The sequence below is a fragment of the Chiloscyllium plagiosum genome, unplaced genomic scaffold, assembly GCF_037043375.1.
Source record: "Chiloscyllium plagiosum isolate Xiang-an unplaced genomic scaffold, Cpla_swu_hap1 HiC_scaffold_17, whole genome shotgun sequence".
Lineage (NCBI taxonomy): Eukaryota > Metazoa > Chordata > Chondrichthyes > Orectolobiformes > Hemiscylliidae > Chiloscyllium > Chiloscyllium plagiosum.
The window spans coordinates 63,583,817-63,604,066 of NW_028270155.1; the positions used below are offsets into that span (position 1 = coordinate 63,583,817).

The 20,250-nt window shown below is 44.6% G+C and overlaps 2 protein-coding genes across 2 annotated transcripts in view; both read left to right on the forward strand.

Moving 5' to 3' along the window:
* LOC148147385 (adhesion G protein-coupled receptor G2-like) overlaps positions 1-4,522 on the forward strand; it is a 43,901-nt gene extending 39,379 nt beyond the window's left edge. Inside the window, exon 11 of the mRNA XM_087996128.1 lies at positions 316-4,522. Within this exon, the coding sequence (XP_087852254.1) occupies positions 316-401 (86 nt within the window). The 3' untranslated portion in view covers positions 402-4,522. The remainder of the gene's footprint in view (positions 1-315) is intronic.
* Positions 1-20,250, forward strand: part of LOC148147384 (uncharacterized) — a 184,590-nt gene that overhangs the window by 124,245 nt on the left and 40,095 nt on the right. The window lies entirely within an intron of this gene.

Consider the following 20,250-nt stretch of genomic DNA (forward strand, 5'->3'; position numbering starts at 1 on the left):
TGATGGGCCGAATGTCTACTGCTGTTCTACTTTTCTTTGTACCATCTCATTGATAGAGAGGAAGGAGAAATTCATCAGACCACCATCTTGGTATGGAGAATAATAAATCAATTACATCAACACTAAAAATAATCTCCCAATTTACATTCATTCAAGGATCAATATGCCTTGTTCTGGATCATCAAACTAATGTTGGCCATCTCACAATTAAATATCTAGTTCTTTAATGAATAATCTTAAAATATATTTATTACTGTTAACATACTTGATGTAAACACCGAACCAAGTCCCTGAAATAGTTTGTTTTGCTTGCAGGCTTTTTCACCTTCCTGTGGTACTGCATGTTAACACGATCACCCAGCAGCACGGTCAGCGAGACAAGTAAAACTACAACCACCTGATGAAGACAGTTGTAATGTGCTGCCATCTGTTTCTGAGTCACAATGTTAAACTTTCATCTCTCATTTCCCAGCGCAGAGCACATTTCCCAGCACAGAGCAGCACACCAGGGACGTATTCAGGGAATTCTGCGAGGGCCCCATAACTTTCCATCACAGATAGAAAAGGATGTGGCCTCTGTCCCTGAATTCCTGGTGCACCCCTGAAGCTGTGCACTGGAAAGACCAGAGATCAAAGAGAGTCACCCCTTCCATGTGCACAGATTTCCCACCAATTGATTCCAAACTGTGTACAGGCTGTTTCAGCTGAGCCTGATACAGAAGCTGTCCGGCATTGTCCAAAAATGTTGGAGCCATACGCCAAACCAGTTAGAGAAAGATGAAATGAGGGAGGCTCATGTGCAGCATAATCAGTGACCCAGCCCCGTTGGGCTGAATGGCCTGTTTTGTGCTGCAGAGTTGATGCCATTCTATTTAGGATTGCAGCTTCTTTTTTGATACGTTCAGAACCCACCAGATATCATTTTCTGTTAGAGTTTCACAAATATTTTAAAGCAAAATAACAAACATACATAAAGAGAATGTCCTTTAAAATGATCTTTCATATCCAAAATCTATTTCTGAGAACTTTGACCTTTATGATGTTGAATCACAGAATGTGATCATTTTGAACATTTACATCTTGCTTTGATTTGATTTGTATTTAATTTTTAATCATGTTTCTTTTTCTCTCGCTGTAACTTGGAACCAATGTCCTGCAAAAACCTTGCAATGTTTTTATTTGGAAGTTTTAGTGTGATTTACTGCCTTGATCATCTATTTGTTATTAGATCAATTGTCACTGACTGGTTTATCAACTGGAATTGCTCTGATATTGTCTTATTTGATAATATTTAAGAATGCTAATGATCGCAATGATTAGCTTGAAACCTAGCTTATAGTTTTATTTGTTTATGAATAGTTAGTAATGTTCTTGGGTTAATAGGCAACTATTAGCCAGTTAGTTTAACTACAGTGGTGGGATATCTTCCAATAACAATAATATGAGATAAAATTAATAGTCACATGGACAAATGCCTTAATTGAAGAAAGCCAACATGGATTTCTTAAGGGAATATTGGATTTAATAATTTGCTGAATGTTTTGAAGAGATTACAGTGAAGTTTAATGATACTATGCAGTTTGTGTGTTTTACATGGACTTCCAGAAATCATGTGATATAATGCCGCACACCAGACTTGTGAGCAAAGTTGTCATTTGTGGAATAGCAATGTGCTGTGTGTTGTGACACGGGTTAAACTCTCCCGCTTAATTTAAAACCAGCTATACAGAAAAGATTTATCCCATGCAGTAATCTGTGAAGATTCGATAGACTAAGAACTAGACAAAGTAAAAATTAACAACTTTATTTCTGAAAGGATAACAGAGAATAATTAACTAACAACTATTTACAGGTCCTTACTCTAACCTATCTTTTACCTTCCCTTCTATAATACTAGTCCCATAAAACTCCTGATTACGCTTTACAAAACATAACTTCTTACCTCACAACCAGGCAGCTTTTGTTCTTCTGTGTTTCGGTTTTCTTTTCTTTTTAGGGAGTCTGTTTCACAGGTTACTGATCGGTAAAGGTACTTTTATGAGAGCTATTTTTCAGGCAGTCTTTTTACATGCTGGTAGCTTGGCAGTTTCACCTCTCAACTGTTCAATTTTCCCCGGTCTTATAACCCCCAAACCTCAGATTGTCTCTTTGGCTTTCAAAGTTGTCAATGTCCTAAATTTAAACTGGATTGGAGTTTAGTATTTTTCGGGGTATAATTTAAACTGGCTGAATTTGAATCTGTTTTTTTATTTCCAGGTAACCAGCTACCCTAGCTACCCAGAAACTGGAACACATGTTACATTGTATCTTTATTCCGAACATTTGGCACTGTCAGGTAGTTTTTGCTAGCTTTTAACTCTCTTGAAGGTGCAGTACACCCACATCTTCATAACATATGGACTACCTGAATGAAAGGAAACAGGAGTTTCTAATTTAATAGAAAGATTGGAGTGTCCTATTGTTGAGAATTGTCAGGGTTGGCACTCTGGGCTCAATATATATCAATGACCAAACCTCTGTGTACAGGCCTCAGTTTCAAAGGTTTGTAACTGATACAAAACTTGGAAGTATGGTGAGCCATAAATGAGGAGGATAGTAGAGAATTTAAAAAGGACATAGTCTGGTTGTTGGAATGAGTGGACAGATGACACAGGAAGTTTGGTGCAGAGAAATGTCAATTGGATGGATCCCAGATGTCAACAAGAGCAATACAACAGTATAACAACATTCATTGTAGAATGGCTAATGTCTGCTTATTATTGGTCAACGTAAAATACCTCATACATGTGACCATGCAGACATGTTACATTGTATTTTTATTTCAGAACACTTGGTGCTGACAGTTTTTGCTAGCTAAAGAAGCTAACACAGTCTTAAACATTGTCAATAACTCTGGCTCCTCGCTTGTTTGTGGAACAGGATTCAACTTACTTACAATCATTTCAGAGAAAATATTTCTCCCTGTTTTTCTTTTAAATCAAAGACCATGTATTTTTAATCTGTGACTCCTGTTTTAAATTTTCCCAGAAAGTAAACCATCCTTTATTTATCCACTATATCAAGCCCCCTCAGGACTTTATCCTTTTCAATAAGATTCCTGGTCACTCATCTCAATTTCAATGAATACAAGCCCAATCTGTCCAATATTTCCCCATAAGACATTCCCTTCATCGCAGGAATCAGTGCTGAATCTGCTCTGAATTGCTTCAAATGCAATCAGATCCTTTCTAAGACATGAGAGCAAAACTGTAGGCAGTACTTCAGGCTCCAGATGTGGACTCACCAATTACTGGTTTCACACTTTAATACTTTTACACTTGACTGCTCTTGCAATAAATGCCAACTTCCATTTGTCCTCCTGATGATTTCCTGTTCCTGAACACCAGCCTTTTATGATTCACATATCAGATCAGCCAAATCCCTCTGTACCACAAAGTTGTTCAATTTCTCTGTTTACATTTCTTCCTGCCAAAGTAAACGAGTTCACATTTCCTACATTATACCCCACATGCCACTTTCTTCCCCATTCACTTGCCCTCTCTATATCCCTTTCCATACTCCCTATCTACTCAGCACAGTTTACTCTCTTCACTACCTTTATGTCATCAGTGAAAATACTAACCAGATTCAGTCCCTTTCTTGAATCATTCATAAAGACTGTGAATGATTGAAGCCCCTGTCCTGATCCCTGTGACACCCCAATAATTACAATGTGACAATTGTAAAATGACTCATTTGTCCTGACTCTCCACTTCCTGTGAGCTAACCAGTTCTCTATCCCTGCTAAGATGTTACCCCATACTGCACACTCTCAGTCTGTCGAGTAATCTTTCATGTGGCATCTGCTATCAAATGCAAACAAGCTCCTTATATAAATGTATGTGGAGTCAATGTGGTGCCACCCTGAAAACCTTGTGATGGTCTGTAAAAACCAGTCGTGTTCCCCACTGCCTTGTATTCTCATCACATGAAAAATCTCACCATATGTCACCGCATCATCTGGGATCAATACTATGCATCAATGAGTCAAGCGATGTTTTTCCTGATCAGAATTGTCTTTGGGATGGAAGGTCAATGATTGTGTTGGAATAGACTTCAATGGAATAAAACCGTAGAGGGGAAGCTCTGATTGCTCAGTTACTGTTCACTCGAAATACCTTTATTTCAGGAGAAAGTGACGACTGCTGAAGAAGGGCTTATGCCGAAAATGTCAATTCTCCTGCTCCTTGGATGCTGCCTGACCTGCTGCGCTTTTCCAGCAACACATTTTTCTACCTTTATTTTAGTAAATCCACAACATTCTGGCTGTTTGTTGTGGGCTCTGCACAAAAATCTGTCTCACCATCATGTAGTAAATGATTATTTTGCAACCACACTATTTTGTGAGAAATACTGACATTTTAATGAAGCTATCGTTGAATCTTGCCTGTCAATTATGTTTGAAGTATCTTGTTGCATTTTGAGATTTGTTTGATTTTATTGTTTTATTAATTGCATGTTACAAAGCAGATTAAAGCTTGAAATTGCATCATTGCTTTGATTATTTTCAATAACTGAGGAGATTTCTCATTCTAATTTCAAACTCAGTGCTGTTTTTAAACACAGACCATTTGTTTGATTTTTAATTTTTTTTACCACCTACCTGACAGCCTCACATATAAATATGCCCATAGTACAGCAAGAAGCATTATAATGGGAATTGCGCTGTAGTGTTTCAGTGTAGATTGTAGAACATTTAAAAAGTGTATCTTTCGGCTAGTAAGACTTTCTGCAGGAAATTTCTAACTAACACTAATAGTTGCGTAGCTGAAAAATGGTTAATTCCAGGGCTATCATTCTGAGTACTATGTTTAGTGATTATTTTTTCTTTAATGTTCTTGAGGTAAAGTGTACAATCTCTTTGATGTTGTTTGATATTGAAATTTCCTAATGATTTAATTTCATTATTTACTGAATGATCAGTAGTGTGCTTCAGAGAGGGAACAGTTTCTCAGTGACAGGTAGACTAAATGCCAAGAGCATGCCATTGCTTAAGGACTGCACAGACCTAAAAAAACGAGATAATTTGGGGCAGAAATTTGTCGTTGCCTTCAGCAATGTAGGCAATGGTGAGAAATCTCAGAAAATGCAGCAAGAATGATCAAATCTGATTTGTGACCCAAGAAAAGAATTTCCAATATTCTTCATAACGGTGTGATCAGAATCTCACTGATGGGTGCTAACTGCCCTCTTTCCATCTCATTTGCATCTCATTAATACCGTAACTCACCTTCTTTACATGCAGCTTACAATTCTCCCCTCCTCTCTCAAGAAACCAGACAGCGCTAGTTCCCAACTTGATCGGTTATGTGGCAGATGCAAGTTATATTTACTTCTCTGGTGATCCAGATTAATGTCCCTTCAACACGTCCTTCAGTATTTCACGGACAGTGCCTCCTCGGTACACGGTCCATTGTAATCCACATCAGCAAAATACCAACTTCATCACAATGTTCTGACTGATCTTGGACCAACACAGAACCCACTCCAGTCTTTCAAGATTTCCCTCTGGAGCACAGTAACACCTTAACTTCCATGCTCCTGCCATGCTACTTTGTACATAGGGTCACACAGCCATCTCATGCATCTACACAGGACACATTGTAAGGATCTTAGCTTCATTTCTCAGCCCTCACTAACTTTGCACGAACTGGGGCTGCCAGCCTCTGTGGCCTGTATAGTTGTTTTCACCAGAAGGGAGGAAGGGTTAGTGATTGTAGAGGATGAAGTGTCGAGGAGCTCATGAGTGGAGATATGTCGTCCAATAGTGAGGTTAGTAATCCATGGCATTGGTTAGGTTTCTGAGAAATAGCAAATTTGTAGTGACTATGAGGCAACAGGGAAAAGAAAGTGACACTTACCCTTGTGGTTGGGGAAAGAACAGAGGGAAGGTCTTGATAGGGTGGCAGACATGGCAAGAGTTGTTTGTTGGAAAAGTGAAGTGATAAAAGTGTTCTGGAGAAGGTATAAATGACCAGAATTGTTCCAAAAACAATTAAAAATGGACAGGAAAATTGAAGAGAAACAGTAACTGCATAGAAAAACATTATGGGGGATAAAAATGACAGTCTGGAATTGTGAACTCAATGTTGAGCTTGGAACGCTAGAAAGTGCCCAGTGAAAAGATGAGGTGTTGTTCCTCAAAACCTGCATTGAGCTTCTTTGGAACACAGCAGGGCAGACAGCTCAATGCGAGAGCAAGCTGGAGAGTTATAATGACAGGTAATAACTAGTTCAGAAGATCTTCTGAAAAACAATCCATCAATCTTCATTTGGTCTACTCACTAAACTCTAAACTGCTTTATGAGCAGTGAATACAATAACTATTTGTATTTGTGGTTACATGGGGACAATCATCTCAGCTCCAGGACATCTCTGCAGGAGTTCCTCAGTAAATATTTTCCAGTTAGCCTATTCAGAGACGTTATGGCACACCTTTGGAACTGGTGGGGTTTGAACCCCGGTCTCTTGGCTCAGAGGTAGGGACACAAGTACTGCATCACAAGTTTGTTAGGATCTGGTCTGATTTACTGGGATCCCATTAACGTTCTCCAGGTAAGACTCTTGATTCATAATTGTTCCCAACTTAGTTCCATCCAATATACAATCCTATATATTTAACAGCTCCTGGAGTCTGACTTCCAACTGTAAACTCAGCTTTAAACACATGAAAGACATTGTTTTCAAAGTCCCATCTCGCACTCCACAAAAAGCAAATCATCAAGGTGCATCATGGAGACGACTGAAAGGTCCCCCATGATGCCAATAAAACATTGCAGGCTCTGCTTTCAACTGGATACTCACCAAATTTAATGCTGAGAAATACCAAGCCCTAGAAGCATCAGTTAGGGTATATGTGTATACCCTTTCATTTAACACCCAGAATGTCCCCACTCCATTTGCTGCCTCTTTCGGAGGGTGAAGAAACCCTTCACTGTTGAACTGATCTTCCCCTGGAAATGCAGCTTTCACATCAGTGGGTCTACAAGTCTGATCTGGCAAACAAGACAAGAAAATATTCAACACTGCTGTGGGTGAATCTACTCTCATATCTTGATCCTCAAGTTTCTCTTAAAAACCACCTGCCACGAGCTTGGCTTCAGGCTGAGATATTCAATCAGAAAGCACCTTTTCATTGTGTATCCATATCTGTGATAGAGCTAGTTGTCCCCAATCTGACCACTCTCTTTCCATCTCGAATTCTGTCCAGCTCTGACTGCTATTAATTTGCCTTCTAGTTTGTAAGAGCTGCCAATCCTATGGGCTTCTGCTCCTGGTCTGTGCTCCATTCCTTGACCTTGTTAAAGGTTACTCTCTGTCTTGCCTCCTATCTCCTTCTAGACTGCTCCTGTTTGACTTCCTCTCTTTCCAGTAGATTCCTTCCAATGGGTCGAGATCAGTTTCTCTGGGTATGTTCACTCCCAGAGTCACTGTCTGAGTTTACACTGCAATTCCCTGCCTTTCAATATTGTAGTTCGATGCTCACAATCTATGGACCTAATCACTTGCCCCTCATTCTCCATATTCAACCAACTGATATCTTGTAATAGTTGTATTTCACCATTGACTAGCCCCTTCGGGTAAATATTTGACTTTTTTACCTACTTATATCTATAGTCCTTATGACTGATGAACATACTGCCCGTCAGACTTGATCTGTCCATGGGACAAACTATCGATTACAACAGTTTGATCTGTGTATTTGGGTATGAGTAGTACATGGTTACTCATTACCCTCCATAGCTCCTTTAGAATCTGTAAAGTTCTAAATCAAGTGACTAACACATCTGTCTCCATAGGGATCCCATGACAGACTTCTGCTTCTCCACTAACAGACTGATCTCCACTGGTAATCCTTTTTGACCCAATACCTTATACAGCAGTCACCTCCTGTTTGGTGAAATGCTCCCTATCTCCCTGAAGTACCACAGGGGAGGAAGCAGGCCTTTGCCCTATATTGCTGGCTTCATCACTAAAATGGCATCAACAGTCCGGAACTCTGTTGCTAACACCATCAGGATGGGTTGCAGCCCTTCAAGAAGGCATCTCACCAGGACCCGTTCATTAGTAACTGGAGATGGATAGCAAGTGCTGGTCTTGCTCCACGCCCACATCATATGAAATAATGTTTAAAAATACCTCAGTTGAAGGGCCTGTCAGAACCGGAGTTAAGGGAAAGGGAGGACAAAGCTAAAGGACTGGTTTAGAAAGTGGCATTAGGAGAAAGTGGAGAAACTGGAGACTGGAACAGTGTCCTCGCCAGACATAGGGTGTCAGGAATGGGTTTGTAATAATGTTAGTTTATCGTCTACTCCAGAAATTGAAATGGAGAAAATAAGAAACAGAGAGGAAAAAGTCAGAGGCAGACTGTGTGAAGGTGAGAGCAGAGTGGAAATAGACGTCAAATAAGGATACTGTCCAACTGAGAGCAAGAGCAGTGTACAGCCATCAATGTACTGGAGAAAGTGTTGGGGGACCCAAAAGAGAAAATGCTGGAAACTCTCAGCAGGTCTGGCAGCATCTGTAAGGAGACAAAAGAGCTGACGTTTCGAATCTAACAGACCCTTTCTCCATACCCTCTGACCTTCCCCTCTCTGAGGCTGAGCGTGCTGTTCGCAGCAAAGGACTCAGCCTTGTACCCTTACGTCCCCACCTCAATGAATTCCGGGCTCGACATGATGCTGAGCTCTTCTTCCATCGCCCTCGCCTTCGTGCTCACTTCTCTGGGCAAGAGTCCTCCTCCTGCTCCACAGATCCTTTCACATCCTTCCAACATTCCACCTCTAATTGGACACCCCCGCCAGGACAATTTCCTGGCCTCGATCTTTTCATTGACAATTGTCGACGGAACATTGGCCACCTTAATTTCTCTGCCCCTCTTACCCATTCCAAACTCTCTCCATCTGAACTTTCTGCCCTTCGCTCCCTTAGGTCCAAACCTGCTGACAAAGGGGGTGCTGTTGTCATCTAGCATACTGACCTCTACCTCGCAGAGGCTGAGCGCCAACTCTCAGATTCCTCCTCCTACCTCCCCCTGGAGCATGACCACACCACTGAGCATCAAGCCATTGTCTCCAACACCGTGACTGACCTCATTTCCTCCGGATGTCTCCTCCCCCCCACAGCTTCCAACCTCATAGTCTCCCCACCCCGGACAGCCCGTTTCTACTTACTCCCCAAAATCCACAAGAAGGACTGTCCCAGCAGGCCCATTGTGTCAGCATGCTCCTGCCCCACTGAACTTATTTCCTCCTCCCTCGACTCCATCCTCACTTCCCTGGTTCACTCCCTCCCCACCTACACCCGGAGTTCCTCTGATGCCCTGTGACACATTGACAGCTTTCAGTTCGCAGGCACCTTCTATTCACCATGGATGTGCAATCTCTTTACACCTCCATCCCACACCAAGACGGTTTGTAAGCTCTTCTCTTCTTTCTCGAAAAGAGGCCCGAACAATCTCTATCCATCACCACTCTCCTCCGCCTGGCTGAACTTGTTCTCTCTCTCTCTCAACAACTTCTCCTTCAACTGAGCTTTGCCAAAGCATCTGCAGTAATTTGCTTTTATAAAGTGTTGGGGGAGCATGTCCCCAAGTAGGAATGCGGGGAGGTGTAAGGAGCAGATGATAGCTGGGGATAGAGCCCAAAGTGAGAGAAGAACAGTTGGACAGATAAAGGAGTGGGTAATGATCAGGCTGGGAGGGTGAACAGCTGTTAATGGGGACTGTTAGTGGTTAACAATGGGGTAAGACAAACAAATATTTACAAGTAGAGTTTTATTTGCATCACGAATAGTGATGCTCACTAACAGTCCCCAATAACAGCTGGTCAGCCTCCCAGCCAGACCGTTCTCCACTCCTCTGTCTGTCCAACTCCTTTTCTCTCTCTTTGGGCTCTATCCCCACCTATCGTTTACTCCTTACCCCCCTCCCCCATCCTACCTTCTGAATATAAATAAATATTTTCCTAGCTCATCAGCTCTGAGGAAGGGCTATTCAACCCGAAATGTTAACTCTGGTTTCTCTCCACAGATATTGCCAGACCTGCTGAGCTTTTCTAGCAATTTCCATTTGTCTCTGATTTATAGCATCTGCAGTTCCCTCTGTTTTTATTTAACATTTTGAGCCCAGAGTGACCCTTCTTAGATTATTAAAAATGGTTGTTTTTAGTTGTTAATGCATTTGCATCACCACACGTGGCCTCTTAAATTTATGTGAAGACACTGTCTGAAGTATATCTATAAGCAGCAAAGTGGTTAGTACTGCTGCCACACAGCACCAGGAAACTAGCTTCGATTCTACTCTCGGGGAACTGTCTGTGCGGAGTTTGCATGTTCTCCCTGTGTCAGTGTGGGTTTCCTCTGGGTGCTCCATTTTCCTCTCAGTGTCCAAAGATGAGCATGTTAGGTGAATTGGTCGTGGGAAATTGCCCTGTAGTTTGCAGGGATGTGCAGGTGAGATGGATTAGCCATGGGAAATATAGGGTGGGGGGATGGGTCTGGGTAGGTTGTGTTTTGGAGGGTCAGCATGGGCTGAATGGCCTGTTTTCATACTGTGCGGATACTATGATAAGCATTTTTAAATATTAAAGACTTTGCACATACACTGGCAAAACTCCCCTTGCTGTGAAGTCTGATATGTGCTAGAAACCATCCCACACAAAGGTCATTGAAACTCTCTGACTCTAACAGCGATGGTTGGATGCAAATAAAACTCTATTTGCAAATATTTGTTTGTGTTGGCCCTGCATTGTTTGCAATGAGCTGCCTCATTTACATTTTCACCCTTTCCCCTGAGCAGGGAGTGAAAGAATATCACCTGAAACCTGGTGTGGTTCCCCCTCCACATTAACAGGCTCTGAAACCTGAACATTACTGACATCAACTGCAGTTTTAAACAGTGGGAAGTGGGAGTGAGTTTGCAGCGAGATTAACCCAGTGACAAAAGGCACTGGGGTCTGGAAGAGAACCAGACCTGGCAGTTTGGCATTTCTTATATTGTGGACACTTTGTCTGTGGGTCAGGGGTCAGGGGGTGCTGGAGTTCCTTGATCGTGAATCCCTAATGTCTGTCTGGCCACTGTCTACTGTCTGTCTGGCTACTGCCTGCTGTCATAGAGTCATGGAGAGTCACAGGGAAATAGACCCTCCGGTCCAACTCACTCCCCTCCTCTCGGTCTATGTTCACTCTCCCCGCGCTGGGCTCACTGTCCCCTCGCACTGGGCTCACTCTCCCCTCGCACTGACCTCACTCTGTTACATCACAGGGGAAACCCTCCTGCTTAATTTAAACAGAGAAAAGGTTTCTTCCAAAAATTCAAGAGGCCAAGAACTATTTCACAGATTACTCCACAGGATAAATCTTATCTGTGTTGCTGATTTAAAATTAACAGAGGGGCTTTACCGTGTTGTAGCATTCTCCCGTATTGGGCTCGCTCACTCCCCACACTGGGGTCACTCTCCCTGCACTGGGCTCACTCTCCCTGCACTGGGATCATTCTCCCTGCACTGGGATCATTCTCCCCCCACACTGGGCTCACTCTCCCCCCACACTGGCCTCACTGTCCCTGCACTGGGCTCACTCTCCTCACACTGGGCTCACTCTCCTCACACTGGCCTCACTCTCCTCACACTGGGCTCACTCTCCCCCCACACTGCCCTCACTCTCCCCCCACACTGGCCTCACTCTCCCCACACTGGGCTCACACTGCCCCCACACTGGGCTCATTATCCCTGCACTGGGCTCACTGTCCCTGCACTGGGCTCACACTCCTCACACTGGGCTCACTCTCCCCACATTGGCCTCACTCTCCCTCACACTGGGCTCACTCTCCTCACACTAGCCTCACTCTCCCTGCATTGGCCTCACTCTCCCCCCACACTGGCCTCACCCTCCACACACTGGCCTCACCCTCCCCCCACACTGGCCTCACCCTCCACACACTGGGTTCACTCTCCCCCCACACTGGGCTCACTGTCCCTGAACTGGCCTCACTCTCCCCACATTGGCCTCACTCTCCCTCACACTGGGCTCACTCTCCTCACACTAGCCTCACTCTCCCTATGCTGGATTCACTCTCCCTGCACTGGGTTTACTCTTACTATGCTGGGCTCACTCACCACCCTCCCCAACCCCTCCTCATGAGTCTCATCGCCACTGATACTGGAAGGAGCTGACTCTGTTGCTGCCGCTACCGCACATGCTCAGGAGGCCGGGCCCACTCTCAGCCTGCCAAAGATGTCGAGAAAGGCTTTTAAAGAGAAATAGAGAGAAAAGAGAAAAGGAGGAAAAAACAAAAGTAGGAAGAGAAAAAGAGAAATATAGAAAGTAGGAGGAAGAGGACAAACCCTGGATCAGGAGCTCGGACACAGTGCTGCTACTCTGCCGCCATCTTGGCCACAATGCTCATCCATCCAAACCGTCCATGTTAACATTGACCATGACCCTGCTTCTGTAAACCAGGGTCCCAAACACTTTCCCAACAGGACCCCATGTCAAAGGTGGAAATATGTAGTGAGGGTGATGAGGTGGGGGAGGGGTGTTGGACATATTAGTGTGGGATTTTGGGAAGTACAGCTTGCTCTAAACCTCTAAACCCTTCCTATTCATATACCCACCCAGATGCCTTTTAAATGTTGTAATTGTACCAGCCTCCACCAGTTCCTCTGGATGCTCATGCCATACACACACCACTCTCTGCGGGAAAAAGTTACCCGATATGTCCCTTTTATGTCTTTCCCCTCTCACCTTAAAGTCATATCGTCTAATTTTGGACTCTCCCATTAAAGGGAAAATACCTTGACCATTTACCTTATCAATGTTCCTCATGATTTTGTAAACCTCCATAAGGTCACCTTTCAGCGTCCATAACCCCCAGGAAATAACACCCCAGTCTATTCAGCATCTCACTATAACTCAAACCCTCCCAGTCCAGGCAACGGCACATTCGCCTGTTTAACAACATCCTTCCTATAACAGTGAGACCAGAATTGTACACAGTATTCTAAAAGTGGCCTCACCAATGTCCTGTACAGCAGCAACATGACATCCCAACCCCTCCATTCAATGTTCTGACCAGCTTTACCAGTGACACTCCCCTCACCAGTTTTACTGAGGAGTGTCTCCTTAGCAGTTTTACTGGGTCATGGCCCCTCGTCACTTTTAACTGGGAAGTGTTCCCTTCCCAGCTTTATTAAGGAGTATCCCCCACCAGTTTTACTGGGACGTATTCCCTTCCCAGTTTTACTGGGGCGTGTCCCCTCACCACTTTTACTGGGGAATGTAGAACCAGTCGGGGACACTCATTCTATTCCCCATGTGGCCTCATCCTAATCCACGTCACCACCGGAAACAATCGATCTGTACTTCTGTTTCTTTCCTTTACATTTTAATCACTTGCATTCTACCGCCTCAAAACCTGCAGTGATCTGACAGAATAGATGCCTGTCCTGATTCTAACTGGGTAGGCCACAGTTACAGGAGGAGGAACATTTATCCCCTGGAGCTTGCTCTGCCATTGAAAGGAAACAATACTCATTTGTGACTGACCTCCCTGGAGAGAGTTTGACCTTTCCCAGGAATATCACTGGCTAATGAATATCTGTCACTCTCAGTTTAAGATTAAGAATTGATCGTTATTAATTGCAGTGACCAGAAGAGGGTTACAAACTCCCCCCAGACCAGTTACAGATTTGTTTCCTGATGTCACTCCTGAAAGACCAAGCTCCACATTTTGGACGACCAGGCACCAACACCCCAGAGCACGTTCCATGGGCACCAGCCACACGTAGCCCATGTCTGTAGACACTGGCATCTGATATGTGCCAGCCTCTAAGGACATTCATGGTATATCTCTAGTTATTAAGGGGATGTCCACAGAGTGTGCCCTGAGATGTTGGTGCCCCACATGGAGGTCCTTTTTAGCAACTGGTGAGTTGAAATGTCAGGTATTCTCTCTGGTTTACTTATCACGTGTTTCCAATGTCTTAAGTAGGTTTGCTGAGTCAGTGAGGTGGTGGCTTCATATTAATGAGTCGTGTTGTGCCATTAGCAAGACGTTTAACAAGCGCTGATGCCCATCAATTGGCACGCTGCTGATGCCTAGTTAGAATCTCAACACCTGAATCCTGAGCCCAGAGCTGCACCAGCAATTACCACTGCATTCTTGAGCAGGAACACCATGTGCTCAGGGTCACCCACCCAGCTCAGGGACTGGGAAAGGTTCATTGCTTGTTGGCACAGCTCTTACTCACTTTGACCTTATCTGCATGTGCACAGCATTCCTGCCTCGTATTGTCTTGCCCATTGGTGCTTCTCCCTCACAGTCAGATACCCCAGCCTCCATATTACTGCTGTCTTGTAGTGCCGTTTAGTGCAGACACAAAGCCAGGAAGCCTGTCGTAGTTGCCAGCCTGTCAAGGGGAATGGCTTTCTCTGACGGGATCCCAGTCAAGAGCAGACCCAAACACCAGTCCAGGCCCTATTCAGGGCAGTCCATGTCAGGATTCACTGCCCATAAAGGGGTGAGGAGCTGAATGGGGGGGCGGCCCTCTAGCCATCCTGAATCTTTCTGTATTATTATGGGCTGCTATCCTTCCGGAATGAGAGTGAGGGATTATGGGAGATGAGAGTGGATGGCACAGCATTACTGTTAGTGTAGGTGGCAAGGTGCCCCGTATGATAGAGTAGGCAGTGCAGAGGGTATACAGAGTTAGTGGAGTCAGAGGTTGGGGTGGGTGAGGGCAGATAGGGGAAATATTGCAGGTAATAGTGAGAGTGGTAGAGCGTGAGCCTTGGTGGGAGATGGGGACAGTAGCAGAGACAGAGTGAGTGTGAGGAAGCAGAGGGAAGATGGTGGCACTTACTCTGACAGAGTGAAGAACATTCACTCTCTCCCTTTCCTGCTGGTCATTCCTCCAATGGGTTGAGATGGCTTTCAGCCGACTGGCCACCTGGGCCCAGGCTGGCATGGTTTATGGTGGCATGGCCTCCCCCACTGGTCCTGGGGGGAAGCGGAAGTCCCACCTGCACCATCCTGGCCAGACCATGACCAGAGCTCTGCCCACACAGCAAGGTGTCAATTCCTCTTGTCTGCTCTGTCTAGGGCAAAGGTCAGCAACTGTGCAGCTCCTCACTGACCCTGCTTTTCCAGGTGCACAACAGCCTCTTCAAGATGGCGCAAGCGATGCTGTGAATTTTTAGATTAGATTAGATTAGATTACATTACAGTGTGGAAACAGGCCCTTCGGCCCAACAAGTCCACACCGCCCCGCCGAAGCACAACCCACCTATACCCCTACATTTACCCCTTACCTAACACTACGGGCAATTTAGCATGGCCAATTCACCTGACCTGCACATCTTTGGACTGTGGGAGGAAACTGGAGCACCCTTAGGAAACCCACGCAGACACGGGGAGAACGTGCAAACTCCACACAGTCAGTCGCCTGAGGCAGGATTTGAACCCGGGTCTCTGGCGCTGTGAGGCAACAGTGCTTCTGGGATACCTGGTGATGTTCCGGAAATGGTAGATGCCACGTTGGGGCAGGAATCAATCATGACAGACCATGGCTGGGCCAGGTAATTAAAAAGGCGAGTTTGGTAAGATACAATGAGAAAGCTCGCTAGGCCTCGTGGTGAGAAATCCTTCAAAATCACAACACAACTTGGACTTATCCCAAACAACATAAGACCACACAAACTTGGGCTGTAATCCCTGAAATTGAGATTTGTTTGAAGTTTTTGAGATATTAAGGAGACCAAACAGGCATGAACTGATGACATCATATTTTCTAACTTTGAAATCCACTGGCCACAATTTCACCCATCAATACCTCTTTGTGATTAATTTATCATTCCCACCTATCCTTACGTCATCAAAAATTTGAATGTGTGGCTTTCTGTTCCATTGTCTCTGTTCTGTTATATCCTGTTGATGAGAGTGACCTGGCCATTATCTGATGCTGTTCCCTTTGGTACATCCAGTTTCCTCTTCAGGTCAATAACTTGTTTTCAGTTCCATTTGGTTTAGCTTTAGTTCATAGTCTCTTATGATACACTTTGTAAATTGCTTTCTGGAAGTCCATATCAACAACATCCATAAACTTGAATCAGAAGATCTTTGGAAAATTATCCCAAGACCAGCAACTGCTGCAGAAACTCAGCAGGGCCTGGCAGCAAAAGAACATAAGGACTAGGAGCAGGAGTAGGCCATCTGGCCCTTCCAGCCTGCTCCACCATTCAATATGGTCAGGGCTGATCTCTTCATGGCCTCAGCTCCACTTACCCGCCCTCTCACTGTAACCCTACATTCCTTTATTGTTCAAAAGCTATCTGCCTTCGCTTTAAAACCATTTACTGAAGTAACGTCAACTACTTCCCTCAGCAAGGAATTCCATCGATTCCCAACCCTCTGGGTGAAGAAGTTCCTTCTCAATTCAGTCCTAAACCTGTTCCCCCTAAATTTGAGGCTATGCCCTCCTGTCCTAGTTTCACTTGCCTGTTTATGTCTGTCTTATTTATTCCTTTTATAAATTTTATATATTTCTCCAAGATTCCCCTCATTTTCCTAACCATTGGCGATTGTTGGAAAACCCTGTCTGACTCACTGATGGCCTTTACCGAAGGAAATCTGCCGTCCTTATGGTGACATCTACCTCCAAACCCACAGCAATGTGGTTGACATTTAACTGCCCTCTGGACAATTAGAGATGGGTAATAAATCCTGACCCAGCTGACCATGCCCATACCCTGTCAATGTTTTTTTTAATCTTGAGGTTGTGGAAGCCGCTATATAAATGCAAGTTTTTTCTTTGATGCCTTTTCCTCACCTGACTGTCCACACTTAAAGATTTGTGCACTGACCTCTGTATGAAGTAGCATTAACAAATAGCAGGCTCCTTGTGAAACACGGGGATCTATGAACAGTTGCAACTCACTCCCATTGCTGTCCCTTGGAACCAAATGCACTTCCAAACTAAAAACTTGGGACAGCCTTCCACTAGGAACCAATCAGCACTCTCCACTCACGGTGACATACGTTGGAGTCTAAGTATCGAGGGGTACATGATATTTAAGAAGGACTGGAAGATCAGAAACGTTGGAACGATGGCTCTGTTAATGGACAATCCTGTTAATACAAAAGGCCCGATGTCTTAAATTCTGGAAACAAAGATGTGGAAATAGTTTGGAGCGAGATGAAAAATAATGAAGGCAATATTTTCTTGTAACAGTTTTTTTTAAAAATTCACTTCTGGAACATGGTTGTCACTGGCTCAGCCCCAAATAGAGACCCTTCTGGGTGATAAACCTTTTCCTTCAAACCCATCTAAACCTCCTTCCTTTCACCTTCAAACGATGCCCCCCTTGTTTTTGACCCTTCAAATAAGGGGGACAACTGCTTTCTATCCACCCTGTCCGTGTCTTTGATAATCTTATAAACCTCAATCAGGTCCATCTTCAGCCTTCAGAATTTGCCAGGAGCAGCAGCAGGTTCATGCTGAGGACAGGCTTCCTGCTCAGGGACAGGTCACTGCCATAGAGCCCACTCAGGAAATGCAGGTACACGAGAGGAGCAGAATATTCTAGCCCTGAGCGGTGGGGATGAGTGAGCCTCAGTGTTGATGCGGTCTCTGTGTGTCCTGGGACACAGTGATGGAACGGTGATGGGTTGGAGAGGGATCCTGAGAGCTGCAGGATTGGGAGACCATTCTCTCCCAGGAACTGTGACTCCCAGGGGGGCAGCTGCTTTGATTCTCACTGTGACTGGCACCTTCCAGGGACCGATGGATGCCCTTCATGGGATCACTCAGTCATGCAGCCACAATCCCTCAGGACAGTGCCCTGTACTATCTGTGTAAGATTGAACCCGGTTCATTCTGTTTCCCCATGAGGGACCAGTGCTGCTGGCCAGGCAGTAAGATTCAGGAACAAAGCTGGCACCTCCCAGGTATGGGGCACCATCAACTGCACACACCCACATGGCACTGAGAGGGCACTACGCTGCAGAATTCATCAACAGGAAGGGACTCCATTCTATCAGTGTGCAAGTGATCTGTGATTACTATTACCCCTTCCTGAAGCTGTGTGTGCCCACTGCCCTGGCATATGCCATGACTCCTGCACCCAGGAGCACTCTCATGTACCTGCTGTGGACGAGGGTGAAGAGCCTTACAAGGATGGTTACTGGGGGATAGGGGATGGGGAATAGGGGGGTGGGGGTGTGTGTCCATGACTCACTGCACCATTACACAGCGCCCTGACTGATATGGGCCACAGGTAACTTGCAGCCCGTGCTTCAACCAGGGCAGTGGGGGAGCAGACAATGGGGTTCCTGAGGAGTGGGCTCTGCTGAATGGTCTGGGTCGGGGGCAGTGGGGCTCCGGTACAGTCCAGACAGAGCGTACCGTGCCATCCTGGTGTGCTGAACCCTACACAATTGGAGCAAGCAGAGGGGAGATGTGCTGGACGCTGAGGAACTAGGGGAGTGGGTGCTGTAATCCAAGGAGACAATGACACTGAGATAGGGGAAGCTGTCCTTGTGCATGGTACAGCCCAGCTGAAAACATCAGGCCCTGCAATCCAGACAGGACCTGATCGACACCTTGTTCCTGCCAATGTAAACTGCAGACCATCAGACAGATGCCAGTCTGGGCAGGGTAGGGAGTTAATGTGCTGAGCTGGATTAGACATGGTGAAAGATCTCAATAAGCCTTGCAGCAGAAGTCCCTCCAAAAGACTCAACACAAATGGCACTTAGCCAGAAAATGGAAGACTCTGTACCAAGCCTCAGCCTTTCCTATACTCAGTAATGGATAAGAAGGAACCCAGTGGAAAATAAACTGGGCAACTTCTGATGGGGCACAGCCCCAGAGGAGAGGAAGTATTGGTTGGCAATACAATCAGAAGAACTAAAAACAGGAAGGCCTCAACAAAAGCGAGTTCTTTTTTCTGATTTCTGAAATTTAAAGCTGTATTTGTTCTTCATTTCTTTGGAAAGCAGAAGAGTAAAATTGAGTGATCTTATTTTAAAATCTGAATATGAACGGAATAATCTTGACCATTTGATACATGATGATATTCCGGTTCATTAGCATTCTCATCTTTATACTCAGCATCTCCCTGTTGTTTCCAGACTATAAAATAAAGGATCTGAAAGAGAACAGAAATAACAAAGATCTAAAAGAGAACAAAGATAAAAAGATGTGACAGTTATTGTACAAGAAGAGGCAAGTAGTCAATGAGAAATTGTACAATTACAAAGCATCGGAATCTGCCAAACCATGTGCTGGATAATGAAATGGTTTTGATGTTTTGTCATTTTTAAACAGGGCAATGAATGCTTACACAGCTAGGGCCGGGACGACAGAATAGTTAATTGGTTCCAACACGTGTTTGATTGCTGTTGGACATGGAATAAATATTGGCCAGGATAATTCATTCCCAAGGAGAGCCAACACATCTTTATGTCCTCCTGTGTCAGTGTACAGGATCTTAGACTGACTTCCTACAAGATAGCAATTAATTCAGGTGGAAAATCTTCAGACTAGATTTCAGTTCAGGTGGAAAATCAGATCAAGTTAGCTCAATAATGCTGAAGAAGCAGGTCGATTAAAAGATCAGAAAGTCATGACAATTTGATTTAATTGTGCCCCATGCTCTGGCTTCTTTACTGTAATAGAAATAACAATTGACCTTTCAGGGTCCATGCTGCACTCAGAGATACTGAGTGCTGGAACTTTGTCAGGTGCCCAGAAATACTTCACAGAGAGATCTGTGCAGCTACTCAGTTTTTAAGATGGCCTCTTACTTTTTCAAGAGAAAGAGCAATCTTTTCAGCAGCAAGTTTTTTGACATTTGTTTCACCTTGTTTTAATGTGGCTCAGCAGCAGCACTACTGACCGAGCTGGTCGGGTCCTAATGAACATAGCTGCTCGACTGCGTCTGCGGCAGTTGGTGAGGGACTAATAAGTCAAAAAGCATACTTGACCTCTTCCTCACCAACCTGCCTGCCACAGATGGATCTATCCATGACAGGATCAGTAAGAATAATCCCCGCATGACCCTTGTGCAGATAAAGTCCTAGTTTCACACACTGAGGATACGCTCCATCATATTGTCTGTCACTACCACCTTGCTGAAAGGGATAGATTTCAGAGTGGGTCAAAACCCTGGAACTTCACTCCTAACCACATCCTTGCACCCCACAAACTGCAG